This window comes from Nomascus leucogenys, chromosome 19 (assembly GCF_006542625.1).
Source record: "Nomascus leucogenys isolate Asia chromosome 19, Asia_NLE_v1, whole genome shotgun sequence".
Lineage (NCBI taxonomy): Eukaryota > Metazoa > Chordata > Mammalia > Primates > Hylobatidae > Nomascus > Nomascus leucogenys.
In genome coordinates this window covers 75,050,165-75,074,149 of record NC_044399.1, presented here as the reverse complement: position 1 = coordinate 75,074,149, position 23,985 = coordinate 75,050,165, and the positions used below count along the sequence as shown (strand labels likewise).

At 46.4% G+C, this 23,985-nt stretch overlaps 1 protein-coding gene across 3 annotated transcripts in view; it reads right to left on the bottom strand.

The window, feature by feature from the left end:
• Window positions 1–58: 58 nt before the first annotated feature.
• The window catches only part of METTL16 (methyltransferase like 16), an 89,517-nt gene continuing 65,590 nt past the window's right edge, over window positions 59–23,985 (bottom strand). For 2 of the 3 annotated variants that reach the window (XM_030799893.1, XM_030799894.1), the window contains 4 exons: window positions 23,390–23,479; window positions 11,334–11,405; window positions 4,725–4,898; window positions 59–4,597 (listed from right to left, as the gene is read on the bottom strand). In XM_030799893.1, coding sequence (XP_030655753.1) covers window positions 3,974–4,597; window positions 4,725–4,898; window positions 11,334–11,405; window positions 23,390–23,479 — 960 coding nt within the window. In that variant the 3' untranslated portion in view covers window positions 59–3,973. The remainder of the gene's footprint in view (window positions 4,598–4,724; window positions 4,899–11,333; window positions 11,406–23,389; window positions 23,480–23,985) is intronic. The other variant, XM_003277825.4, reaches the window with a different exon arrangement.

Below are 23,985 nucleotides of genomic sequence, written 5' to 3'. Positions count from 1 at the left end.
TTAAAAAACATTAAAAGGTCGAAAGGGATTACACCAGGTAAAGAGACCATGGCTAGTGTTTTTTTCTCTTTCTACTTTTATTTTTCAAATCTTATTTCTGTGAAAATGTATTTGTTTACATAAAAATACAAATCTAGGTAGCAACTGGGTATTTCAAGCAAACACCATGGACAGAATCGTCTCCATTCCCACGGGGAAGTGAAGGCGCTTTGATAAAAGGGCCAAGGGTGCCCTCGTGTGGCCACGGAGGGAAATGCCGCGGCTTCAGCAGAAAGGCGGGGGGCTCCAGGAGCTGGTCATGAAGTCATCGGCTCCCTTCTTTCAAAAGGCCTCGGATTTCCCCCAGGCTTTTCCATCTTTTCCACTTCTTGCAGTTTTGTTATTCCTGTCAGAACTTAGAAGTTCGAGTGCTCACATGGTAAGCTTTGATTTCCATCGAGAGGAAAGGCTTTATGTTTTATAAAAAATATATACTAATCTACACGAAGCTTAGGATGAGTTGAAAGGCCACTGCAGAGCCGCGGCCCTGCCAGGACACGCAGCAGAGGTCTGGAGTGGGGACAGTGCGGCCAGCATGTGTGGGGAAGGAACCAGGCTGACGGAGACAAAGCAGATTCCGAAGCACAAAAGCAGCTTTAGTTTGCCTGGAAAACAGGCTCAGCTTCTGTCAGCTTCTGTCTCCACTTCAGTTATCAGGAGACCAGAAGCCGATTCTAGGGACCAGAAGTGAATTTAGGGTCACACCACAAAGATTTAATTTCATACCAACCCAACAACATGAATGTGACCTCTGGACACTTCAGGAGAGTAACACTCAAGATTATGACATATGAGTCAATAACCTATTTCTTCAAAGAAAAACTTGCCCACCTGTGCCAAAGGTATATGCTGTGAAACAACACACAATTATAAAGCATATGCATGACCAAAACAATGTTTAGATGTCCTTTAAAAATATTTTCAATGTTCTCTCACTAGGCAGCCTGAGAAAATCTTCTCAGGGAAGGAAATGGAAACATCTAAATGCACAGAAGGCACTCGGCTCCAGACTGAAAGCCGGCCTGCTCACGGGTTCTGTTCTTTTCTTTTTTTTTTTTGGAGACAGTCTCACTCTGTCGCCCAGGCTGTAGTGCAGTGGCGTTCTCGGCTCACTGCAACCTCTGCCTCCCAGGTTCAAATGAGTCTCCTGCCTCAGCCTCCCGAGTAGCTGGAATTACAGGTGCGCGCTATCATGCCTGGCTCATTTTTGTATTTTGAGTAGAGACGGGGTTTCGCCATGTTGGCCAGGCTGGTCTCGAACTCCTGACCTCATGTGATGCGCCCGCCTCAGCCTCACAGTGCTGGGATTACAGGCGTGAGCCACTGCGCCCAGCCACGGTCACGGATTTTTTAAAACTCTAAGGTCATTAGCTTAACATCTATGAAATCTCCTCCATGACAGGAAGCCTTAAACCTAGGGACAGCAACACACTAAGACACAGAAACACCTTCTGTGCCTCAATACACAGAGCATTCTCTGGAAATCCCTAAGACACAGACTTAAAGGCCAGTGCTGTGCCTGAAAGACATTTTGAACAGGCAAGGAGTGTAAGTCAATACACTAGTGTTAGAACACGGAAAAATACTTGTAAGATGTTAAATGAAAAAAGGACCAGAATATAAAACTGAATATGCAGCATGAGTACCACCAGTTAAACCCACACACTCACACACCCTGTCTACAGAGAGACTGGAAAGCAATGCGCCAATACCAAGAGTGGTTATGTCACAGAAGGTTGGGACTAGGGGTGATTTTGTTGTTTCGACTTTCATTTTTCCAAATCTTTAATGAGCATGTGCCACTCTTTCATAATGAAACAAGCAAACAATAAGTACTTACTACTTACTGAATGAATAGTTGCCACTTAAACAATTATCCTAAAATTATACCAAGGAAACTAGGTTTGGGTCCAGCAAATGACTCAAATGTGATATTCACTCGAGGTAAGGATAGTGGGATGGTGTGGGCTAGCACAGTAGAAAATTTCTAGACCAGGGGAATCCACGGTCCTGAATTGAGTCTTGGCTCTGTGTGACCCTGGGTATTGTTTTTTGCAGCCTGACACGTGAATGCTTGGACTAGAATAATGATTCTTAATCCTTAGTGGGTTATTGACCCCTTTGTCTATGTCTGAGGGTTCTGGGAACCCTCTCTCCAGGAAAAACACACACACATGCTCACAGAGCTTTTAGAAGTAACTCTAGGAGGTATATGGACTCTCTGGAGGTCCACGGACCAGGTTAAGAACACTGGTCAGAGGCTGGAAGTGGTGGCTCACAGCTGTAATCCCAGCACTTTGGGGGGCCAAGGTGGGCGGATCACCTGAGATCATGAGTTCAAGATTAGCCTGGCCAACATGGTGAAATCCCATCTCTACCAAAAACACAGAATTAGCCAGGCATGGTGGCACGTGCCTGTAATTCCAGCTACTCAGGAGGCTGAGGCAGGAGAATTGCTTGAACCCGGGAGGCGGGGGTTGCAGTGAGCTGAGATTGCGCCACTGCACTCCAGCCTAGACAACAAGAGTGAAACTCCATCTCATAACAAACAAACAATCAAAAAGCCACTGGTCAGTATGCTGTCTTCTCTAGCTCCAGCTCCACAGCCAAATTAAAGCACAGTAGTTCCACTTCCTGTGTCTCTGCCGAGGGCCCGATCCAAGTGCTGCCAAGATATGCCAAGGTCACCAGCTTCCTGTCCTCACCAACAGCCACCTCTCAGAAGGCTGGCTTAACTACTCAGTCTTCTTAGCAGATGGCAAGGAGCTCTGGCAAAGATTTTAGTCTAAATAGAACCCTCGGCTGCTGATGCAACATCAAGCTGTTAAAGTCAAGCGCAGCAGAAGGTCACCCCTTTTCTGGGGGGATTGCTACTGAACCCTGGCATTCCAATTAGAAACGTGTTTTAAGGACATGGTTACCCCAGCCTCAGAACTCTCCAATGTGAGTAGGTTAAGTACAGGGGGGATTACAAGTGAAGCCACAAAAAAACAGTATTTGATCAGCAACAAAATATCTGAGACTTTCTTAAGCTACCTACAGCACATACTATTTTGTTCCATTTCTCATTTCTGTCATCAGCTAACCCCAGGATTCAAATAGGACCGCTGGTTTTTAATTTGTGAATATTCTTATATTAAAAACAAAACAAGCTCTACTTCAAATGTCCGAACAAAAATCATACAGTAGTAAAACTGCTACAAAATGGTACTGTCAACAGGCTGGAGGTGGGGGTATGGGTGCCTTCTGTGTGCCTCAGTCACGCCTGGGAGTTTTGCTTACCTAATTCTGCTTCTGAAATAAGCAACATCAAAACAGCCATGTGTCAGGAATGTGCCATTTACCGGGTGGTCCCCAGACTCTGCTCCTCCTTCCCAGCATTACTAAGGTTTCTCTCCCCGATTCCCCACCCCGCACCATACGGCTCCCTTTGTGGGACTGATGCAAGGTAGGCCCCATCTTAAAGAGTGACCTAGAAGAGGGTACCTCCAACTGGAACAGGACCTCCAACTGGAGGCAGAGAGCCCCCCCTCCTCAAGAAACACCCTTGGGTGACAGAGAGAGCATGATATTCTAGGCAGTGCTGCCCAGCCCAGACTCCACAAACAACCCTTCTGGCCTTGCAGAAGCAGCCCAAAGCTGAGGGGGCCAGCTTGAGCCAACTTGCAATCCCTCGGGAGTTTACTGAGGGCTTCTTGTTGTTACTGATGACCACAATTCCTCCTTGTAAACGGCCACACTACGACTCCCTGTAACTCAAAAAGTGGGAAGGAGGTGGGGGGAGGTGGGGGACAGATTCATAGGTTTTTGTTTTCGAAGATAATTCCACATCGTGCTACTAATGGGCCGCTGCTAGGATTCCTCTTGCCACCCCACAGGCCACTCCAAAGCAAGTTACTATAAACACATTTCCAACGGTGCGAGAACTTTCTAGTTAACTGGCAACAAGCCTGAAAATTTGGTTACGTATGTAGGTACAAAGCTGGTTCATCAGATCCCTGTTCTGGCCCTCAACCCAGTGCATCTCAACTAAGGCATCGTCCACCTCCTTCTTAACGTTTATCAAACACTTAAACAGGTACTGTCCGGCCACTCCTGGGAGGCGTTTCCCCCTTTCAGCCACTGGGCTGCTGAACTGCTCAGAAGCCTCTTGGTCCTGTGCTCCGTTGCTAGAGCCCTGACAACTTTCCAAAACCTCCACCCCTCCCTTTTCCTCACTCCTTTCATCCTCCATGGGTTCCGGGTTTTCCTCCTGGGACAGGGACTCCTGGCTCGGGCACGGGCCCTCCACAGTGGCAGGCTCGCCTTCCCACAGAGCAGGCCCACAGGGGGTCTTCTCCTGGGGGCCCCTGGCCAATTCTTGGCTATTGCCAGACTCTTTGGGGGTGGCCTTTTTCTCTTCCAAGGCCTGAATGACGTCCTCGGGAGCTCGGGGAACTTCTCTCAGTTGTCTCACTCGCTCCCTTTTCTTTCTCCTTAAATGAATCCAGGAGTTTTCTATGGCTGTTAGGAAAAGGCTAACTTCCTCTTTTCCACAGGGAACTCGTTTATGCTGGACCTGTTTGGAGGAAAAACAGAATTTTATGGGAAATCACTTTTCCCCTCTCTCCAAACTCTCAATAAAAAAAAAGAAAAAAGAGAGAAGGATCATTACGAGTACTTCGTCAATATGGTTAAGCAGGTACCTTCAAATCAGTGAGAATTTTTTCAATCCATGTTGTGACGATGACTATGCCTTCCACCGTCTCCGAGCCCAGAGGTGATGCTTTGAGGGATAGTTCCTTCATCACAGACGCCAGCACCACAAATGTAATGGGTTTCCGTGGTTTCTCTAATTTTCTTCGCTTACTTGGTGGTGACTGCAAGAAAAAGGAAGCATGGAAAAGAGGAGAAAGTTATCCGAATAATTAAACCTCATGCATTGTAATGAACTCAGAGAAAATTTCCACAACTTCTGCTACCAATCATAGAGCACTGAAAACACAAAGGGTTTTGTGTGTGTTATTTCCAGCACTTAAAACAACCCTGCAAGGTGCAGTCATTCACGCCTATAATCCCAGCACTCTGGGGGGCCATGGCAGGAGGATCACTTGAGCCCAGGAGTTTGGATCAGCCCGGGCAACATAGTAAGACCTCCATCTCTAAAAAAATGTTTAAAACTAGTCAGCCACAATGGTGTACGTCTGTGGTCCCGGCTACTCTGAAAGCAGAGGAGGGAGGATCATTTGAGCCCAAGACTTCTAGGCTGCAGTGAGCTCTGATTGCACTACCGCAATCTAGCCCAGGAAACAGGGTGAGACCCTGTCTCTTAAGAAAAAAAAAAAAATTTTTTTTTAATTAAAAAAGTAGGCCAGGCACGGTGGCTCATGCTTGTAATCCCAGCACTTTGGGAGGCTGAGGCAGGCGGATCACGAGGTCAGGAGATCGAGACCACGGTGAAACCCCGTCTGTACTAAAAATACAAAAATTAGCCGGGCGTGGTGGCGGGCGCCTGTAGTCCCAGCTACTCGGGAGGCTGAGGCAGGAGAATGGCGTGAACCCGGGAGGCGGAGCTTGCAGTGAGCCGAGATTGCGCCACTGCACTCCAGCCTGGGCGACAGAGCGAGACTCCGTCTCAAAAAAAAAAAAAAAAAAAAGTAAGAGCCCCACCAGATAGTTTAGGCATCTCCCTATTTTACAAAAGGGAAAACGAAGACACAGAAAGGCTATGTCACACAGCTCAGGGTCACACAGTAACTGCAGTTAGGACTGAATGCCAAACCCACGTTCTTTCCAGCCGCACCACACTGCCTTTGTTCTGGCTATTGGGATGTAACTCCTCCAACTGCTAAACGTCCTTCATGTACCCGTGGTACCCAAAGCAGACCTGCACAATTATTTATTTCATGACAACTCAAGGACCCTGGGGGCACTGTGTTCTTTGCTAGAAAGAACTGCATGGCATAAACATCATCAAGTTGTAGTTTGAGTTTATATTTGCTGAGGCTTGAGATAAAGCAGCTAGTGAACCACAGCCATGAGATTACATGCAAGGAAGGATCAGGGCCACTAAGATCACATGGGCAGAGGAGGAGGACTCCTGAATCATGGCTGATGTTGGGACCAAGCCAGCGGCGAGCCAAGCACTGCCTTTTAGCTGGGGAGGGTGACACCGGCGCTGAGGAGAAGACTGGATTTGAAAACTGGTTCCAAGAAAATCATGACTGGCATCTTCCATTCTATCTCAAGCTGGGAAGGTGAATTATACCCTACCCACTAGAGGGACTCAAGTTCCACTTTAAAAACCAGTGGCACTGGCCGGGCGCGGTGGCTCATGCTTGTAATCCTAGCACTTTGGGAGGCCAAGGCAGGCAGATCACTTGAGGTCAGGAGTTCAAGACCACCCTGGCCCACATGGTGAAACACCGTCTCTACTAAAAATACAAAAATTAGCTGGGCATGGGGACACGCACCTATAATCCCAGCTACTCGGGAGGCTGAGGCAGAAGAATTGCTTGAACCCAGGAGCCAAAGATTGCAGTGAGCCGAGATTATGCCACTGCACTCCAGTCTGGGCCTGGGCAACAAGAGTGAAACTCCGTCTCAGAAAAAAAGAACAAAAAAAACAAAAAAAAACAATGCCATCACTGTATTGAAAATTTATTTATTTATTTATTTTTGAGATGGAGTCTCACTCTGTCACTGGAGTGGGGTGGCTCCATCTCGAGTACCTGGGACTCCCGAGTACCTGGGACTACGCCACCAAGCCCAGCCAATTTTTGTATTTTTAGTAGAGACAGGGTTTCACCATGTTGGCCAGGATGGTCTCGATCTCTTGACCTCATGATCTACCCACCTCGGCCTCCCAAAGTGCTGGGATTACAAGTGTGAGCCACCGTGCCCAGCCTGAAAATTTCTTTCTTTAAAGTAAAAACTTTAGGCTGGGTGTGGTGGCTTATGCCTGTAATCCCAGCACTTTGGGAGGCCGAGGCGGCCAGATGAATTGAGCTCAGGAGTTTGAGACCAGCCTGGCCAACATGGTGAAACCCCATCTCTAGTAAAAATACAAAAATTAGCCAGGTGTAGTGGCAGGCGCCTGTAATTCCAGCTACTCGGGAGGCTGAGGCAGGAGAATCACTTGAACCCAGGAGGTGGAGGTTGCAGTGAGATGAGATTGCGCCACTGCACTCCAGCCTGGAGACAGAAGGAGACTGTGTCTCAAAAACAACAACAACAAAAAGGATAAAAAAGAAAAAACACCAAGTCAGGTTTGAAGATCTTTTTCTGCTAAAAGGAATCTGATGACTGCTACTGATCATTCCGGTTGTACCTGGCAACACTGACAGCGCACACGCACACACGCAGACACCACAGGTTCTGATTACTGGGGGAGGTCCTCTAACAAGAACTAACCAGCAGCCTCACACTGCATACATACACAAAAACCTAGCCACTTTATTCTATACTAGGAAACTGTTAAGAAAGGATAAAAAACAAAGGGTGTGTGTGTGTGTGTGTGTGTGTGTGTGTGTGTGTGTGTTTGAAGAACCTGCTCTTGAGAAATGAATAGTGGACTCTTAAGACCTGTCTGAACCTGAACTTGTTCAATTATGTTTCAGACAAGATGAGACAAAATCATATTGACATTAAGACAGTCATATTGTTATTACTCAATCATCCTGCATGAGAAACATAATTTCTAGTCTACTGAGAGGCTAACGCTTTGCAGTAAGAAGCTTACAATAAGAGTATTAAGCTGGGGAAGAAGCGTATTAAGCCGGTGTGTGGGAGGATGATGGGGGTCAAGAATCAGACTCCCCATTCCCTGTCCCAACATCAAAGCCCATGACCATGGAGAGCTGACTGCAACCTGGCCCTCCCCGCCAGCCCACCCTGCACAGCAAAGGTCATCTACAAGCGTGGCTAAAAGGGCAGCACTTCCCATCTCTTCTCACAGATGGAGGAATCATTTTGCTCACAAATTCTGACCAGTAAAGTAAGGATATTGCTGTTTCTCATTACGCTAAAGCTGACCTGCGACACTCTTTCTCCAAAATAAGGACGGGCTTCATCATTTCTAGAGATGAAAAGAAGAAAATACATCTTTACCAACCTGACAAGAACTCTATCAGGGATACTTTCAGAGTTCTGAGGAAGTCAGAAATCACAAAATCGACAACTTATTACCCAGTTATCTTAGGACTAAAATGAAAACTTCCCTCTCTTAAATATGGCTCCTTCACCTGCATCCTGACCCAACTTTCCCATATATAATGGTCAGTCAACAAACTTGATATTTCTGAAGATTTCTTTTTTAAAAATTTTCCTTTTATTTTTATTTTTTAAATAGAGAGGGGTCTTGCTATACTGATTGCCCAGGCTGCTCTGGAACACGTAGGTTCAAGCCCTCCATCTGCCTCAGCCTCCCAAAGTGTTCGGACTCCAGGCCTGAGCCACCGTGCCAGCTGCATTCGGAAGATTTCTAATGAACTGCTCTAGTATGCACATGCACACACATCATCTCAGGACTGTCTTCAATCTGGCTTTGCTCTCCTATAGAAACTAGACATTAAGAGACAGACAGGCCGGGCGCAGTGGCTCACGCCTGTAATCCCAGCACTTTGGGAGGCCGAGGTGGGCGGATCACGACGTCAGGAGATCGAGACCATCCTGGCCAACGTGGTGAAACCCCATCTCTACTAAAAATACAAAAAAATCAGCTGGGCGTGGCAGCACACGCCTGTAGTCCCAGCTACTTGGCAGGCTGAGGTGGAAGAATGGCGTGAACCCAGGAAGTGGAGCTTGCAGCGAGCAGAGATCGCACCACTGCACTCCAGCCTCGGTGGCAGAGCGAGACTCCATCTCAAAAAAAAAAAAAAAAAAAAAAAGACAGATAATTCATACTCCAGGAGTTCTCAAGCAAGGCTTTTAAATGATGAAAGATTAACTTAAGTATGGCTCACAGCAGTTGTTCAGTCCCCCTCTTATTTATCATGAAAATTCCTAGTGGGCAGGGTCACAGTAAAATATAGGATCAAGTTCTAAGAAATTAATAGTTAAATTCAACACCACAGGTCTCTGGTTGTAGGCAATTTTTACATTTTGCTGCAAACACTAGTACATAGAAGCTGTCAGTTTTCCCCCAATTGAAATGATCTTATTTTGCTAATATCCTTATAATTGCAAAACACAAATATTTTAAATGAAGAGTGCTACACTCAAACTGTCATAATCTAGTTTAGCAGGCAAGACGTACATAAATAATGCAACATTTTACAGTCTACCCCAAAACCAATCATTTACAATGGCTAATCCAGTTTAATGCAAAGAACTAGGTGAATTTACGGCTGATTTTGGATTTGAAGATGCACTGCTGGAATTACAGTGTGAGAGAAGCCTGGTGAGGAGTCGTAGGTCCATAGAGAACACAGGTTTTATATCTTTGGAATTCCAAGTAGTCAAGGAATGATCATCAATGAGAGGAACTGCAAGCGTTAAAAACACATGGGATCCCAGAAGCCATCAATCAGGCAAAAACAAACAAACAAACAAAAAGCCAGTTCTTAAATTTTAAAATATGCTAGGTAGCAGGGTGGTCTACAAATTTCTTTTCTTGTCTTTTTTTTTTTTGAGAGGGGGTCATGCTCTGGCACCCAGGCTGGAGTGCAGTGGTGCAATTACGGCTCAGTGTGGCCTCAACCTCCTAGGCTCAAGTGATCCTCCCACCTCAGTCTTCTGAGTAGCTGGGACTACAGGTGTGTGCCACCGTGCCTAGCTAATTTTTGTATTTTTTGTAGAGATGGGGTTCTGCCATGTCACCCAGACTGGTACAAATTTGAATCTTCACTTTAATTTCTAGATCTCAATGATGTCATCAGCCAAGAAACTTTCACATGTGGTGTAGCTTGACACAGACCAGTGTAGCATGTCATGTCTCTGCTAACTATAGCTAAGGCAAAAAAAAAAACAAAAAAAAAAGCCACAGGCTGAGTGAAATCATTAAATTCTCTCTAGTATTTGCAGGAAGAGAAGAGCCATTCTACAGAGAAATCTGATGCACACAAAGCCACAACCTCTTTGTTTTGGCAAAGCAGCTTCTAGAAAAACCTCAAGAGGAAAGGGGACAGGACAGAGAGGGACACCCCAGTGCAGTGGCCGTCTGTTTTTTAAAAGAGATAGGGAGTTACAATGTTGCCCAGGCTGGCCTTGAACTCCTGTGCACAGGTGATTCTCTCACTTCCGCCTCCCAAGTAGCTGCAACTACAGGTGCACATCACCACACCCAGCCCATTTCTTTCATCTTAATCTGACAGGTCGTTGTTTAAAATGTCCTGAAATCATCCCCAGGATTATGTAAAAACAGTAAAAAGTAAAAACAGCAGCCGGGTGCCGTGGCTCACGCCTGTAATCCCAGCACTTTGGGAGGCTGCAGCGGGTAGATTACAAGGTCAGGAGATCAAGACCAGCCTGGCCAACATGGTGAAACCCCGTCTCTACTAAAAATACAAAAATTAGTTGGGCATGGTGGCACATGTCTATAATCCCAGCTACTCAGGAGGCTGAGGCAAAAGAATTGCTTGAACCAGGGAGTTGGAGGTTGCAGTGAGCCAAGACTGTGCCACTGCACTCCAACCTGGGTGACAGAGCAAGACTCCATCTCAAAAAAAAAAAAAAAGTAAAAATAGCAAGGGGAAGAAAACTTATTGCAGAATGCTACCTATTTAAGAAGGAATGATTATAAATACATACGTGTATTTCCTTGAGTTTGAAAAAATGGGTCGGGCACGGTGGCTCACGCCTGCAATCCCAGCACTTTGGGAGGACAAGGCAGGCAGATCACTTGAGGTCAGTAGTTCAAGACCAGCCTGGCCAACATGGTGAAACCCCATCTCTACTAAAAATACAAAAAAAAAAAAAAAAAAAGAGCCGGGCATGGAGGCATGCACCTGTAATCCCAGCTGCTCAGAAGACTGAAGCAGGAGAATAGCTTGAACCCAGGAGGCAGGGCCTGCAGTGAGCTGACATTGTGCCACAGCACTCCAGCCTGGGCAACAGAGCAAGACCCTGGCTCGAAAATATAAATACAAATAAAGGAATGATAAATTATAAAATTGTTTAAATAGTAACCCATGAGGAAGTAAAGGATTAGGGTGAATGAGATAGAAGAAAGAAGTTAGACTTCTGACTATTCTTTTGAGATTTGATTTTTTTTCATTTCACAGGTAGAGAAATTAGAAATATATTTTATTACAAAACAAAATTAACAACAAAAAAGGCACTCCCTAAAAATCTGAAGTAAGATGAAACAAACGAACCTCTGTCCTGACTCCATGCAGAAAATTCAGAATGAAAACGTTCCAAATGACTTTGAAATCCATCATGAGGGTCTCCAAGGACAAAAAAGAAATGTAAGAGTAAAAAACAGCTATTTTCAGAAATCACTTTGTTGATGGTAATGTTAGTTTTGAGACTCTTGGGGCATATTGTGAGATAAAATTAATGAGTAATATGTTGGCTGAGGACTGGATTTTTTGGCAAGGGATTTTTTTTCTTTTTTTAAGAGATAAGGTCTTCTGTGTTGCCCAGGCTGGCCTCAAACACCCGAGCTCAAGTGATCCCCCCACCTCAGCCTCCTGAGTAGCTAGGATTACAGGTGTGCACCACTGCAGTCACAAGATTTTTGAATGGGAGATATAGATGGACAATTCATGAAATTAAGTAAAAACCTGCAGATGTGAAACCGAATAAAGTATCAGCAAGTATATGCTGGGTACAGTGGCTCACACCTGCAATACCAGCACTTGGGGAGGTCGAGGCAGGAGGATCACTTGAGCCCAAGAGTTTGAGACCAGCTTGGGCAACATGGCAAAACTCCATCTTTACCCAATAAAAAAATAAAAAATTAGCTGGGTGGGGTGGCAAAGAAGGAAGGAAGGAAGGGAGGGAGGGAAGGAGGAAGTGGAAGAGGGAAGGAGAGGGATGGGAAAGGAAGGGGAGGGGAGAGGAGGAAAGGAAAAGAAAGGAAAGGAATCAATAAGAACTTGCAACATATTTTATCTTAAGAATAGTAATAGTATTTACTATCTTAAGAATAGTAATAGTAGGCCGGGCGCGGTGGCTCACGCTTGTAATCCCAGCACTTTGGGAGGCCGAGGCGGGCAGATCACAGGTCAGGAGATCGAGACCACGGTGAAACCCTGTCTCTACTAAAAATACAAAAAATTAGCCGGGCGTCGTGGCAGGCGCCTGTAGTCCCAGCTACTTGGAGAGGCTGAGGCAGGAGAATGGTGTGAACCTGGGAGGCGGAGCTTGCAGTGAGCCGAGATCACGCCACTGCACTCCAGCCTGGGTGGGTGACAGAGCGAGACTCCGTCTCAAAAAAAAAAAAAAAAAGAATAGTAATAGTAATTCCTAGCTCTGCTGCAAAAGCTTCTAGAAACAATGACTAACCTGGTACCATCCCTAGTGCCCAGATGAACTTTTCAATACGACTTCCCAGCAAAATAAACCAGATCTCCTGGGAGAAATGGTTGATTCCAGATCTGAGAGAGGAAAAAATATGAGCCTAGAACAACCTGTGATACCAGAAAGCAAGGAAGCCATCAAAGACTACAGTGGATATGATGAAAAAGACTCACGGGCCAAGCTGAATAAATTCCCCATGGCCAAAGACGGTTAACTGTGCCTCAGTAAAGATACTAAGTGTAATGAATTGAAAAATAAATAAAAAAAGGTGTAATCCAGTGGGGCACAGTGGCTCACACCTGTAATCTCAGCACTTTGGGAGGCAGAAGCAGGAGGATCACTTGAGCCCAGGAGTTTGAGACCAGCATGGGCAACAGAGTAAGACCTCATCTCTATTTAATAAAAAGAAAAAAAAAAAAGTCATCCATGAGTTCATAAGACACTACAAAGGAAAACCAAACCACCCTCTTTGGTCACTTTTGGAAGATGCTAGGGAACCACCAACTCATTGTTTTTATTTACTTTTTTTTATTTATTTAATTTATTTATTTTTTGAGACAGAGTTTTGCTCTTGTTGCCCAGGCTGGAGTACAGTGGCGCAGTCTCAGCTCATCGCAACCTCTGCCTTCTGGGTTCAAGCGATTCTCCCGCCTCAGCCTCCCAAGTAGCTGGGACTACAGGCATGCGCCACCACGCCCAGCTAATTTTGTATTTTTAGTAGAGACGGGGTTTCTCCATGTTGGTCAGGCTGGTCTCGAACTCCCGACCTCAGGTGATCCACCTGCCTTGGCCTCCCAAAGTGCTGGGATTACAGGCATGAGCCCCTGCGCCCAGCCAACTCATTATTTTTAAAACTGATAAAGCAAAAGAATGAAACTTTTTTTTTTTTTGCAGATGTAGTCTCACCCAGGTGGAGTGTAGTGGTATGATCTTGGCTCACTGCAACCTCCGCCTCCTGGGTTCAAGCGATTCTCCTGCCTTAGCCTCCCAAGTAGCTGGGACTACAGGCGTGTACCATCACACCCGGCTAAATTTGTATTTTTAATAGAGATGGGGTTTCTCTGTGTTGGCCAAGCTGGTCTCGAACTCCTGACCTCAGGCGATCCACCCGCCTCAGCCTCCCAAAGTGCTGGGATTACAGGCATGAGCCACTGTGCTCGGCCAAGAATCAAACATTTATCCTGCTTTACCTGATGAACTGTACCTCAAAGTTACTAATAACTAATAAGGAGAAGTTTCCTTTCATAGAAGTACCTCAGCTAATAAATGAAGGGACAAATAGAATTGGAATATCATTATTTGCAACTCTAAATGAATTAATGGATCTAGGCAATGATCATCAATGACTGCTCACATCACGAAGACACAATCTAACATGTGCCTCCAGACAGTAGTATATACCACATACCACCTGCAAAGTATTCTTGCTCCCCCCTCCCCAAGCAAAAAAAAACAAAAATCAACCCTGTATTGATCAAGCTCCTCCCCTCCCCCTCCCCTTCCCCCCCCTTCTTCTTCTTTTTTTCTGAGGCGGAGTCTCGCTCTGTCGCTGAGGCTGGAGTGCAGTGGCGCGATCTCGGCTCACAGCAACCTCTGCCTACCGGGTTCAAGTGATTCTCCTGTCTCAGCCTCCCGAGTAGCTGGGATTACAGGCGCCCGCCACTATGCCTGGCTAATTTTTTTCATGGGTTTTGCCATGTTGGCCAGGCTAGTCTCAAACTCCTAACCTCAGCTGATCCACCTGCCTCAGCCTCCCAAAGTGCTGGGATTATACGCATGAGCCATCTGCCCACCTCCCCACTTTTTTCTTTTTAAGACAAAGTCTTGCTCTGTCACCCAGGCTGGAGTGCAGTCGTGCAATCATAGCTCACTGCAGACTCAAACTATTGGGCTCAAGCGATCTTCTCATCTCAGCCTCCCAAGTAGCTGGGACAAAAGGCACATACCACCACTCCTGGCTATTTTTTTTTTTCTTTGAGGTGGAGTCTCGCTCTGTCGCCCAGGCTGGAGTGTAGTGGCGCAATCTCGGCTCACTGCAAGCTCCGCCTCCCGGGTTCACGCCATTCTCCTGCCTCAGCCTCTCTGAGTAGCTGGGACTACAGGCGCCCGCCACCACGCCCGGCTAATTTTTTGTATTTTTAGTAGAGACGGGGTTTCACCGTTGTCTCGATCTCCTGACCTCGTGATCCGCCCACCTCGGCCTCCCAAAGTGCTGGGATTACAAGCATGAGCCGCCGCGCCCGGCCTGGCTATTTTTTTTTTTTTCGTAGAGACAGCACTGCTGTACCTAAAAATATGCTTCTATCTGTATTTAAAGTTGAATTATCGACTTTAGACAGTTTCAGTTGCCTTAATTCTGTTCTATTCGGATATATATATATATATATATATATATATTTTTTGAGACGGAGTCTCACTCTGTCGCCTAGGCTAGTGGGCAGTGGCTCGATCTCAGCTCACTGCAAGCTCTACTTCATGGGTTCATGCCATTCTCCTGCCTCAGCCTCCTGAGTGCTGGGACTACAAGGCCCCGCCACCACACCCGGCTAATTTTTTATATTTTTTTTAGTAGAGACGGGGTTTCACCGTGTTAGCCAGGATGTTCTTGATCTCCTGACCTCGTGATCCACCGGCCTTGGCCTCCTAAAGTACTGGTGTTACAGGCATGAGCCACCGCACCCGGGCTAGATATATTTTTAGAATTTTTTTAAAAAATTGAAATATACATACAGAAAAGCATATCTGTTATAAACGTTAAGTCTTTTTTTTTTTTTTTTTTTTTTTTTTTTGAGACAGAGTCTCGCTGTGTCCCCCAGGTTGGAGTGCAGTGGCGCGATCTCAGCTTACTGCAAGCTCCGCCTCCTGGGTTTGCGCCATTCTTCTGCCTCAGCCTCCCGAGTAGCTGGGACTACAGGTGCCCGCCAACACGCCCGGCTAATTTTTTGTATTTTTAGTAGAAACGGGATTTCACCATGTTAGCCAAGATGGTCTCGATCTCCTGACCTCGTGATCCGCCCATCTCGGCCTCCCAAAGTGCTGGATTACAGGCGTGAGCCACCGCGCCCGGCCTATAAACGTTAAGTCTTAAGAATTTATTTACCAGGAGGCCGGGCGCGGTGGCTCACGCTTGTAATCCCAGCACTTTGGGAGGCCAAGGCGGGCGGATCACAAGGTCAGGAGATCGAGACCACAGTGAAACCCCGTCTCTACTAATAATACAAAAAAATTAGCCGGGCGAGGTGGCGGGCGCCTGTAGTCCCAGCTACTCGGAGAGGCTGAGGCAGGAGAATGGCGTGAACCCGGGAGGCGGAGCTTGCAGTGAGCCGAGATTGCGCCACTGCACTCCAGCCTGGGCGACAGAGCGAGACTCCGTCTCAAAAAAAAAAAAAAAAAAGAATTTATTTACCAGGAACCCCAATTCCCTCTCATGCTCATTCGCCATTACCAACCCCTCTCTCAGTATCCCAATTTCTATCACCATGGGTTGTACCTGTTTGCAGTCTTCAGAATCTGACTTCTTTCATGTAAATTATTAAATAATAATAATTATTATTATTATTTTTGAGATGGAGTCTCCCTCTTGTCGCCCAGGCTGGAGTGCAGTGGCGTAATCTCGGCTCACTGCAACCTCCGCCTCCTGGGTTCAAGCAATTCTCCTGCCTCAGCTTCCCGACTAGCTGGGATTACAGGAATGTGCCACCATGCCCAGCCAATTTTTGTATGTTTAGTAGAGACAGGGTTTCACTATGTTGGCCAGGCTAGTCTCAAAATCCTGACCTCAGGTGATCCACCTGCTTCTGCCTCCCAAAATGCTAGGACTACAGGTGTGAGCTGCTGCGCCCAGCCTTTTCATGTCAATCATGTGTGTGGGATTCATTCATATTGTTGTGAAGGCACGTTCATTCACTGGAACAGAATTACTGTGTAGTTTCCATCTTCTGAACACATTACAACTTATTTACCCTTTCTACTATTTAGAGACATTTCAGCTGCTTCTAGTTTAGGGCTATTATGAATAATGTTGCTGTGAACATTCTTGTACAATGGTTGTGATATGTGTGAATACACATTTCTGTTGGATGTAAACTTAGGAGTGGAATTGCTGGGTCACAGGGTATGAACAAGCTCAGCTCTCGTAAATCTTCCTAAAGATATGTTCTCCTGAATGTTACCAGTTGACAACCAGCCACGTTGAGAGGATCGGCAATTGCTCTGCATCCTTGCCAACACTGGATGGTCTATCCAGTATGCCATTATGTTTTTAATTTGCAGTTCTCTAATAACTAATGGGATTTAACATCCTTTTAGGTATCTTTTGACTCAAAAATAAATACATAAATAAAACAAAATGCCTGTGAATTGGGGAGTCTGCAATCTGCATTTTGGGGAACAGATGGTTTAAAATTAAATGTTTAAAAATAACCTTATTATTTGCCATACTTTGTAGAAATAACAACAGAGCAAGTAATAAATACCAGGTATCTTCTCAGAAGGTCAATGTGACTCAATATTTCTTTTTCTTTTTTTTTTTTTGAGACAGAGTCTTGCTCTGTCGCCCAGGCTGGAGTGCAGTGGCACGATTCTGGCTCACTGCACACTCCGTCTCCTGGGTTCACACCATTCTCCTGCCTCAGCCTCTCGAGTAGCTGGGACTACAGGCACCCACCACCACGCCCAGCTATTTTTTTGTATTTTTAGTAGAGATGAGGTTTCACCGTGTTAGCCAGGATGGTCTCGATCTCCTGACCTTGTTATCCGCCCGCCTCGGCTTCCCTAAGTGCTGGGATTACAGGCGTGAGCCGCTGCACCCGGCCTAAATGTGACTCAATATTAAATTAGTTTGCATTTTAGGCTGGGTGCAGTGGCTCATGCCTGTAATTCCAGCACTGTGGGAGGCCGAGGCAGGTGGATCACTTGAGCCCAGGACTTCAAGACCAACCTGGGCAACCTAGGGAGACCCTGTCTCTATAAAATGATACAAAAATTAGCCAGGCATGGTGGCACATGCCTGTAGGCGCAGCTATTAGGGAGGCTGACAGGGGAGGATCACATGAGCCTGGGAGGTTGAAGTTGCAGTGAGCCATGAGTGCGCCACTACACTCCAGCCCTGGCAACAGAGTGAGACCCAGTCTCAAAATAAAAAAAAAATTAAGCTTGGTGGAATTATTTATATCCGACCGCTCAAGGTCATCGCCAAGGTCTGAGTTATCACAAAAAAAACTTGCAACTTCCGGCATAAATGGGTTAACGGTCACAGGAGGGACTCTCCAGGCGGAGGGATTAGAGCTGTAGCTCAACACTACTGGAGCATCAAATACAGGGGCAGCGGGGAAGAAATGGTGGGAAATGACAATACAATACATTTTACTGAGCACTGCTACATACCAGGCACTAAGTTAAGTACACTTAATCCTCAGAACAACCCTATGTGGTAGATACTATGATCATTCCTCATTTTACAGATGAGGAAACTGAAGTTTAGCGAAGTTAAGTAGCCCGTTCTATGTAAAGCCAGACAGGGACCAGCTCACAAAAAGCCTTTTCCACATCTATGCAAGAAGGTTTTGGTGTTATCCACAGTACTTCAGTTAAACAAAACACCAATGTCAAGTATGTCACAAGGAAGTTTATGCAGAGTACAGATAACTGAAAGAGATCAATGCAGTTAAGTCCCGAGGAAGGGAGAGATGTCCAGGTTCTATGGGCTGAATGCTTACGGGAACTTTACGCAAGTAAGTTGGAATTGGGCTGGGTTGCAGTGGAGGACGTCAGAAGGAAGGATCAGAACGGGGTATAAGCAAAGGCTGTACAAAGTCAGCTCTGACTTTGGCACCATGGGAAGGCTGTGGAGACGGTACAATCAGGACAACTGGGAGTGATTAGGACGGAAAGTCAGGACAGATCTGGGAGTCCCAAGGAGCCAAACGAGGAGCTGTACTTCCTCCCGCAGGTGGTAGGTGGCCACTCAGGAGTGGGTGAGCAGGATGCTGACCGCAGGATGAATCCAAGTCACTCGTAGATGAGAAGCTGCTAGGATGGTCCATAAGCAAGATGTGAGGGCCAACATGAGCAGGTTCTGGCCAGGCCAGGAACAACATAGGGCCATGGCGGGCAGAGTGTCAGAGTGACATTAGGTGCTCAGGCTGTGAAATCAGACTCATCTGGGCCCTAACCTGACTTTTTGGAGCCTCCAGTAGACGGATAGTAATACCATCTACTTCACTCGATTGCTGTCAGGTGGAAATAAAATGAGACTATAATGTATGTGAAGTATTCAAACAACAACAAATATTATATTCAGTGCTTCAAATCTACTAAATCTACTGGTTCCTGTGCACGATGTTGCTCTTTAATGCAAGTCCTACACCATTCCTTTAAACATTCAACAAACGTTGGGACCACCACCCACCTACCTACGAGTCAGACGCCGGCGACTCCTCCTCCATAAAGCAGTCCTTGACTAGCCCCAGCCTGAGCCATTTCCTTTTCTCAACTCCTGGCCACTCTTGCCCCTACCATTCACGGCAGCACTTACTCATATGCAAATCTGCTGCAAATCTGCATCAACAGCTCCACGTGTTTTTCTTTCCTATAAAACTGATCATTGGCCGGTGGCTCACGCTTGTAATCCCAGCACTTTGGGAGGCCGAGGTGGGCGGATCACGAGGTCAGGAGATCGAGACCACGGTGAAACCCCGTCTCTACTAAAAAATACAAAAAATTAGCCGGGCGTGGTGGCGGGCGCCTGTAGTCCCAGCTACTCGGAGAGGCTGAGGCAGGAGAATGGCGTGAACCCGGGAGGCGGAGCTTGCAGTGAGCCGAGATTGCACCACTGCACTCCAGCCTGGGCGACAGAGCGATACTCCGTCTCAAAAAAAAAAAAAAAAAAAAAAAACTGATCATTGTGAGTAACAGAAAACAATGTCTGATTTGTTTATCGTCACAGTGAAGACCACACTTAGGAAGAAATGTAACTAAGAAGAGGGTCCTAAGCTTTGGTTTTGCTCAAGAGCTCAGCCCCTGGCCATCACATCAATTCTGTAGCATAATGCACAGCCTCGTACAGTACTGGTTTTCAAACTATTTCTTTCTTCTTTTTATTTTGAGAGCGAGTCTCGCTCTGTCACCCAGGCTGGTGGGCAGTGGCGTGACCTCGGCTCACTGTAACCTCTGCCCACTGTAACCTCCGCCTTGCAGGTTCAAGTGATTCTCCTGCCTCAGTCTCCCCAGTAGCTGGGATTACAGGTGTGCGCCACCACACCCACCTAACTTTTGTATTTTTAGTAGAGATGGGGTTTCATCATGTTGGCCAGGCTGGTCTTAAACTCCTGACTTCAGGTGATCCACCACCTTGGTCTCCCAAAGTGCTGGGATTACAGGCGTCAGCCACCACGGCCGCCCAAACCATTTCTTAACAGCAGGATTTATTTCAACAAATAAATCAACACATAACATTGATAAAAACAGATGAGCTCTTTAAAATGAGAGGGAGGCCTCAAGTACCAGCCTGATGTCTGCCCCATCCTGGGGCACCTACACAGCATCCCTCAGCTATGTGGACACGACTGAAAACCTAAGGAGAAGGGAGCTGGGCACTGTCAGGATACCCAGCTCCAACATGCACAAAGTTGCCTAATTAATTTGACACCTCTCCTCCATCTGCTCTCCAAAAAGCCCTCTAGTTCTTACTCCCTAGACAGCCACGTCCCAGGCTTAAAGGTAATGTCTTCAATGCAGGGGATCCTTTAGAAGCCCAGAGTTCCTGAGCAGTACTCACACCAAGAGTGAACACCTCACTAGGGCTACCCTTTCCCCTTTTTCTCTTAACAAACGTCAGATTTCCTTAAAGCAAACCAAAACAAAGCTAAAATAATGCCTTGGGCAATTAGAGGAAAGCTGGAACAAAGAGGTAAGTGGCTTGTTAGAATTCTGCAGAGAACAGTCTGTAGAACATGCTTCCTTATATTCCTCATTAGTTGAAATTACGGAACAAAATTCTATCAACATTAGGACCTGTCTTTTTGTTGCTAAAATAAATCCAGACAACAGGAATGGGCTGAGTGTGGGTACTTGAATCACCAGTGAATTAGAATTTTTCAGCATTCAGCACCAACAGAAACGAGTCAGTAGGCCTGAGATAAGTGAAAACAGAAGTTGCCATAGTAACTTGCACATTTACCCTAAAATGGCGGGAGTGGGGGTGGGGAAATAGGTCAATGTTTCTGCTTAACTAGCTCTATTCCTTGTCTAAAGCAGCATCCTCCTCCTTCCTCACCCCTAACAGGAGCAAGAGGGGGAAAGTCAGATGGGCTTTTCAAAAGATGAGGGTGGGGAGAGGTCTAGGAAGAGGGAAGAGAACCAAGGGGACGGCCAAATAAAAACCTCGTGAGCACCCTGGGACGACCCCCTGGGGAAAGCAGTTGCTGATCAAGGGCAGCAGCGCTAAGAAACTGTTGCTGGGTTACTACAAATCAGGAATTGCCGTTTTTTCCTGTACGGCTGAAGTGAGTCTAATGGAACACTTTGGGAGTGCATTATTAGCGGCCTGGGGCTGGGGTAGTGGTGGGGAGGGAGGAAGACTCTGGCAGGGGGTGAATCTGGGGCCCTCAGCATTCTCTGATGGTTGAGAACTATGAACAGGGCTGAAGGATGCCCCAAAACAGAGGAGAGGAGGAGAGGGAAGCTTAGGGGGTTCCTTTTCAAAATAAGCTGGTTTTGTTAACACAGAAGCAGTGCCCTTTACTACACGGACCTGACAAGGCTACTCACGCAGGAGGGCCAGGAGGGCCAGGAGGATTTGGTCTCGGCGCTGGTGTGGAGTGCCAGGGCGAGTTATCCGCTCTTCCACCTGCAGTGCCGACACATGTGGGAGGCGGGTGAAGCAGAAAGCACTTGAAAACAGGTGCAGTTCCACTTTGCTGCAGCTGTTAGTGTCTCCACGGGGATAACTCAGAGCATTACTAACGATTTTAACCATGTGGTGTGAGGGCCCTGGTATTCTAGAAAATGACAGGAAGGATAATCCTTTGGGGTGGTGAGGGGTGTCAAAAAAGGAGAGGCATCTTTTTAACCAGAGATTACTTCAAACACAAACCTCTAGATACCTTACTGCACTGTCCAGGAGTCTAAGCTTCATGGGAAGGGCCACTCAAATGGCACTGGGGAGTGTACTTGAACCCGGCAGCACTTCTAGCTGCAGAGTAGAAGGACAGGCTCAACCTCGAATTTCAGCTCCTGTTTTCAGAAACATGGTAGTATCTGCAAATTGTTCCCTTGTGCTACATGTCTCATCTACCCTACAAGAGCAGGAAAAGAGACTCACACACACAGCAACATGTGAGATGACTTTACAGACCAAGAGGAGCCAAGAGCTTGGAAGAACGGCACCCAGAACAAGCCCGCTGTAGGGGCTGAGGAGAGACGCCAAGCAGCACGTGTCAGGTCCCCGCACATACTAAGAAAGGAAGAGCACGTGCTGGGCAGTGTGTGCAGACACTTCAGCTGGGAATCTCTAGGCAACAAGAAGCCAGCCACACCTGGGAGGGAACTGTGAGAAGCAAGAGATGCTATTCTGTCACTGCCTCTCAGCACTGCCCGGAAAATCATTCAGTCTGGCCAGCTCAGAGGTGGTTTTCCTTTACCTATAGCAGCACTGAGGACAAAGAGACAACTGTGAACAAATCTTTGAGACAGGATCTCACTCTGTTGCCCCAGGCTGAAATGCAGAAAGTGCAGTGACACGATCAGGGCTCACTGCAGCCTCTGCCTGCCAAGCTCAAGTGATCCTCCCACCTCAGCCTCCCCAGCAGCTAGGACTATAGGCACGCACCATCAAAATACAAAAATTTTTGTATTTTTTGTAGAGACGGGGTTTCACCATGTTGCCTAGGCTGGCTTCGAACTCCTGAGTTCAAGTGATCTGCCCGCCTCAGCCTCCCAAAGGGTTGAGATCACAGGTGTGAGCCACCAGGCCTGGCCACAAATCATTTCTTTAAACTTTTTATTCCAGAAAATGTTCTAGCATACACAAAATAGAAAGAGATAATGATCTATCACCCAGCTTCAAAAATGGTTAATATTCTAGTGCTAATCTGAAAGCCAAGATAGAACCCTTCATTAGAATGATCCCCAAGTGTTACACATCAAAAGCCTGCAATCCAAAAAGTCAACTTCTACGTTCTCCAGGAGCCCCAGGAGGCAGCTATTCTAGGACAGCGGCAGTGGTAAGGAAAAGAAAGAGACCTCACTTTCAATTCTTGAGGAATGTCCACCAGCGTAATTATACCTGCAAAATGTTTCTACAGGTTATGTTACCTGAATTTATGTTTTTTTAAAAAAATTTTATTTATTTAATTTTTAAGATTTTTGAGACAGAGTCTTGCTCTGTGGCCCAGGCTGGAGTGCAGTGGCACGATCTCAGCTCACTGCAACCTCTGTCTCCTGGGTTCAAGCAATTCTCGTGCCTCAGCCTCCCTAGTAGCTGGGATTACAGGTGTGCCACCACGCCCAGCTAATTTTTGTATTTTTAGCAGAGATGCAGTTTCACCATGCTGGCCAGGCAGGTCTCAAACTCCTGGCCTCAAGTTATGCGCCCAGCTCAGCCTCCCAACGTGCTGGGATTACAGGCATAAGCCACCATGCCCAGCCAAATTTTTAATTCCTAAAAGATACATTTCTGTCTGCTGAGCAAAAATCACTGTGTTGTACAGACTCACAGAGGAAGGCTCCACGGTCTCCAGGACCAGCCTTCTAGGACTGCGTCTTGGTTACAACCCCTTTCCATTTTGACATAAGCATTTGGGACAAGCTTCAGTTAAACAAGACACTACCAATTCAGTTCACTTATGACGGACCAAAACCCACCACGTGCTGGCAGGTGGTGAAGCTGAGCAAGGTCTGTACTTACTGGTACTGTGACATCATCATAAAAACTCCAAGCTAAGGCCCATCTCATTGTCCGACCTTGACAGAATTCAGTGTAGGTGACTTTAGGAACCTGAAACCAACAAAGACAGCAGCTCATCAAACTGAAATCATTCTACCAATATGTTTCCGGCTGCTGCGTCATGCTATATTATGTTGATCCTTCTTTTTAATCAGTTAACAAACAATATTATCAAACAACAGTTATAGATAGCTGCCTAATAATGAATAAATCATCTCTCAACAGCTATATTTTTTCCTCCCATAAAACATAAGAGAATTTATAGATATGACTTGAAGGTTGAAAATATATGAAACACTGAAAACACAGCTCTTTAGAGAATTATTTGTCATATGACTCAAGTGAGTTTTTTCGTTTTTTGTTTTTTTGAGACAGAGTCTTGCTCTGTCACCCAGGCTGGCATACAGTGTGCGGTCTTGGCTCACTGCAACCTCCGCCTCCCAGATTCAAGCAATTCTCCTGCCTCAGCCTCCCGAGTGGCTGGGATTACAGGTGCCCGCCACCATGCCCAGCTAATTTTTGTATTTTTAGTAGAGACGGCGTTTCACCATCTTGGC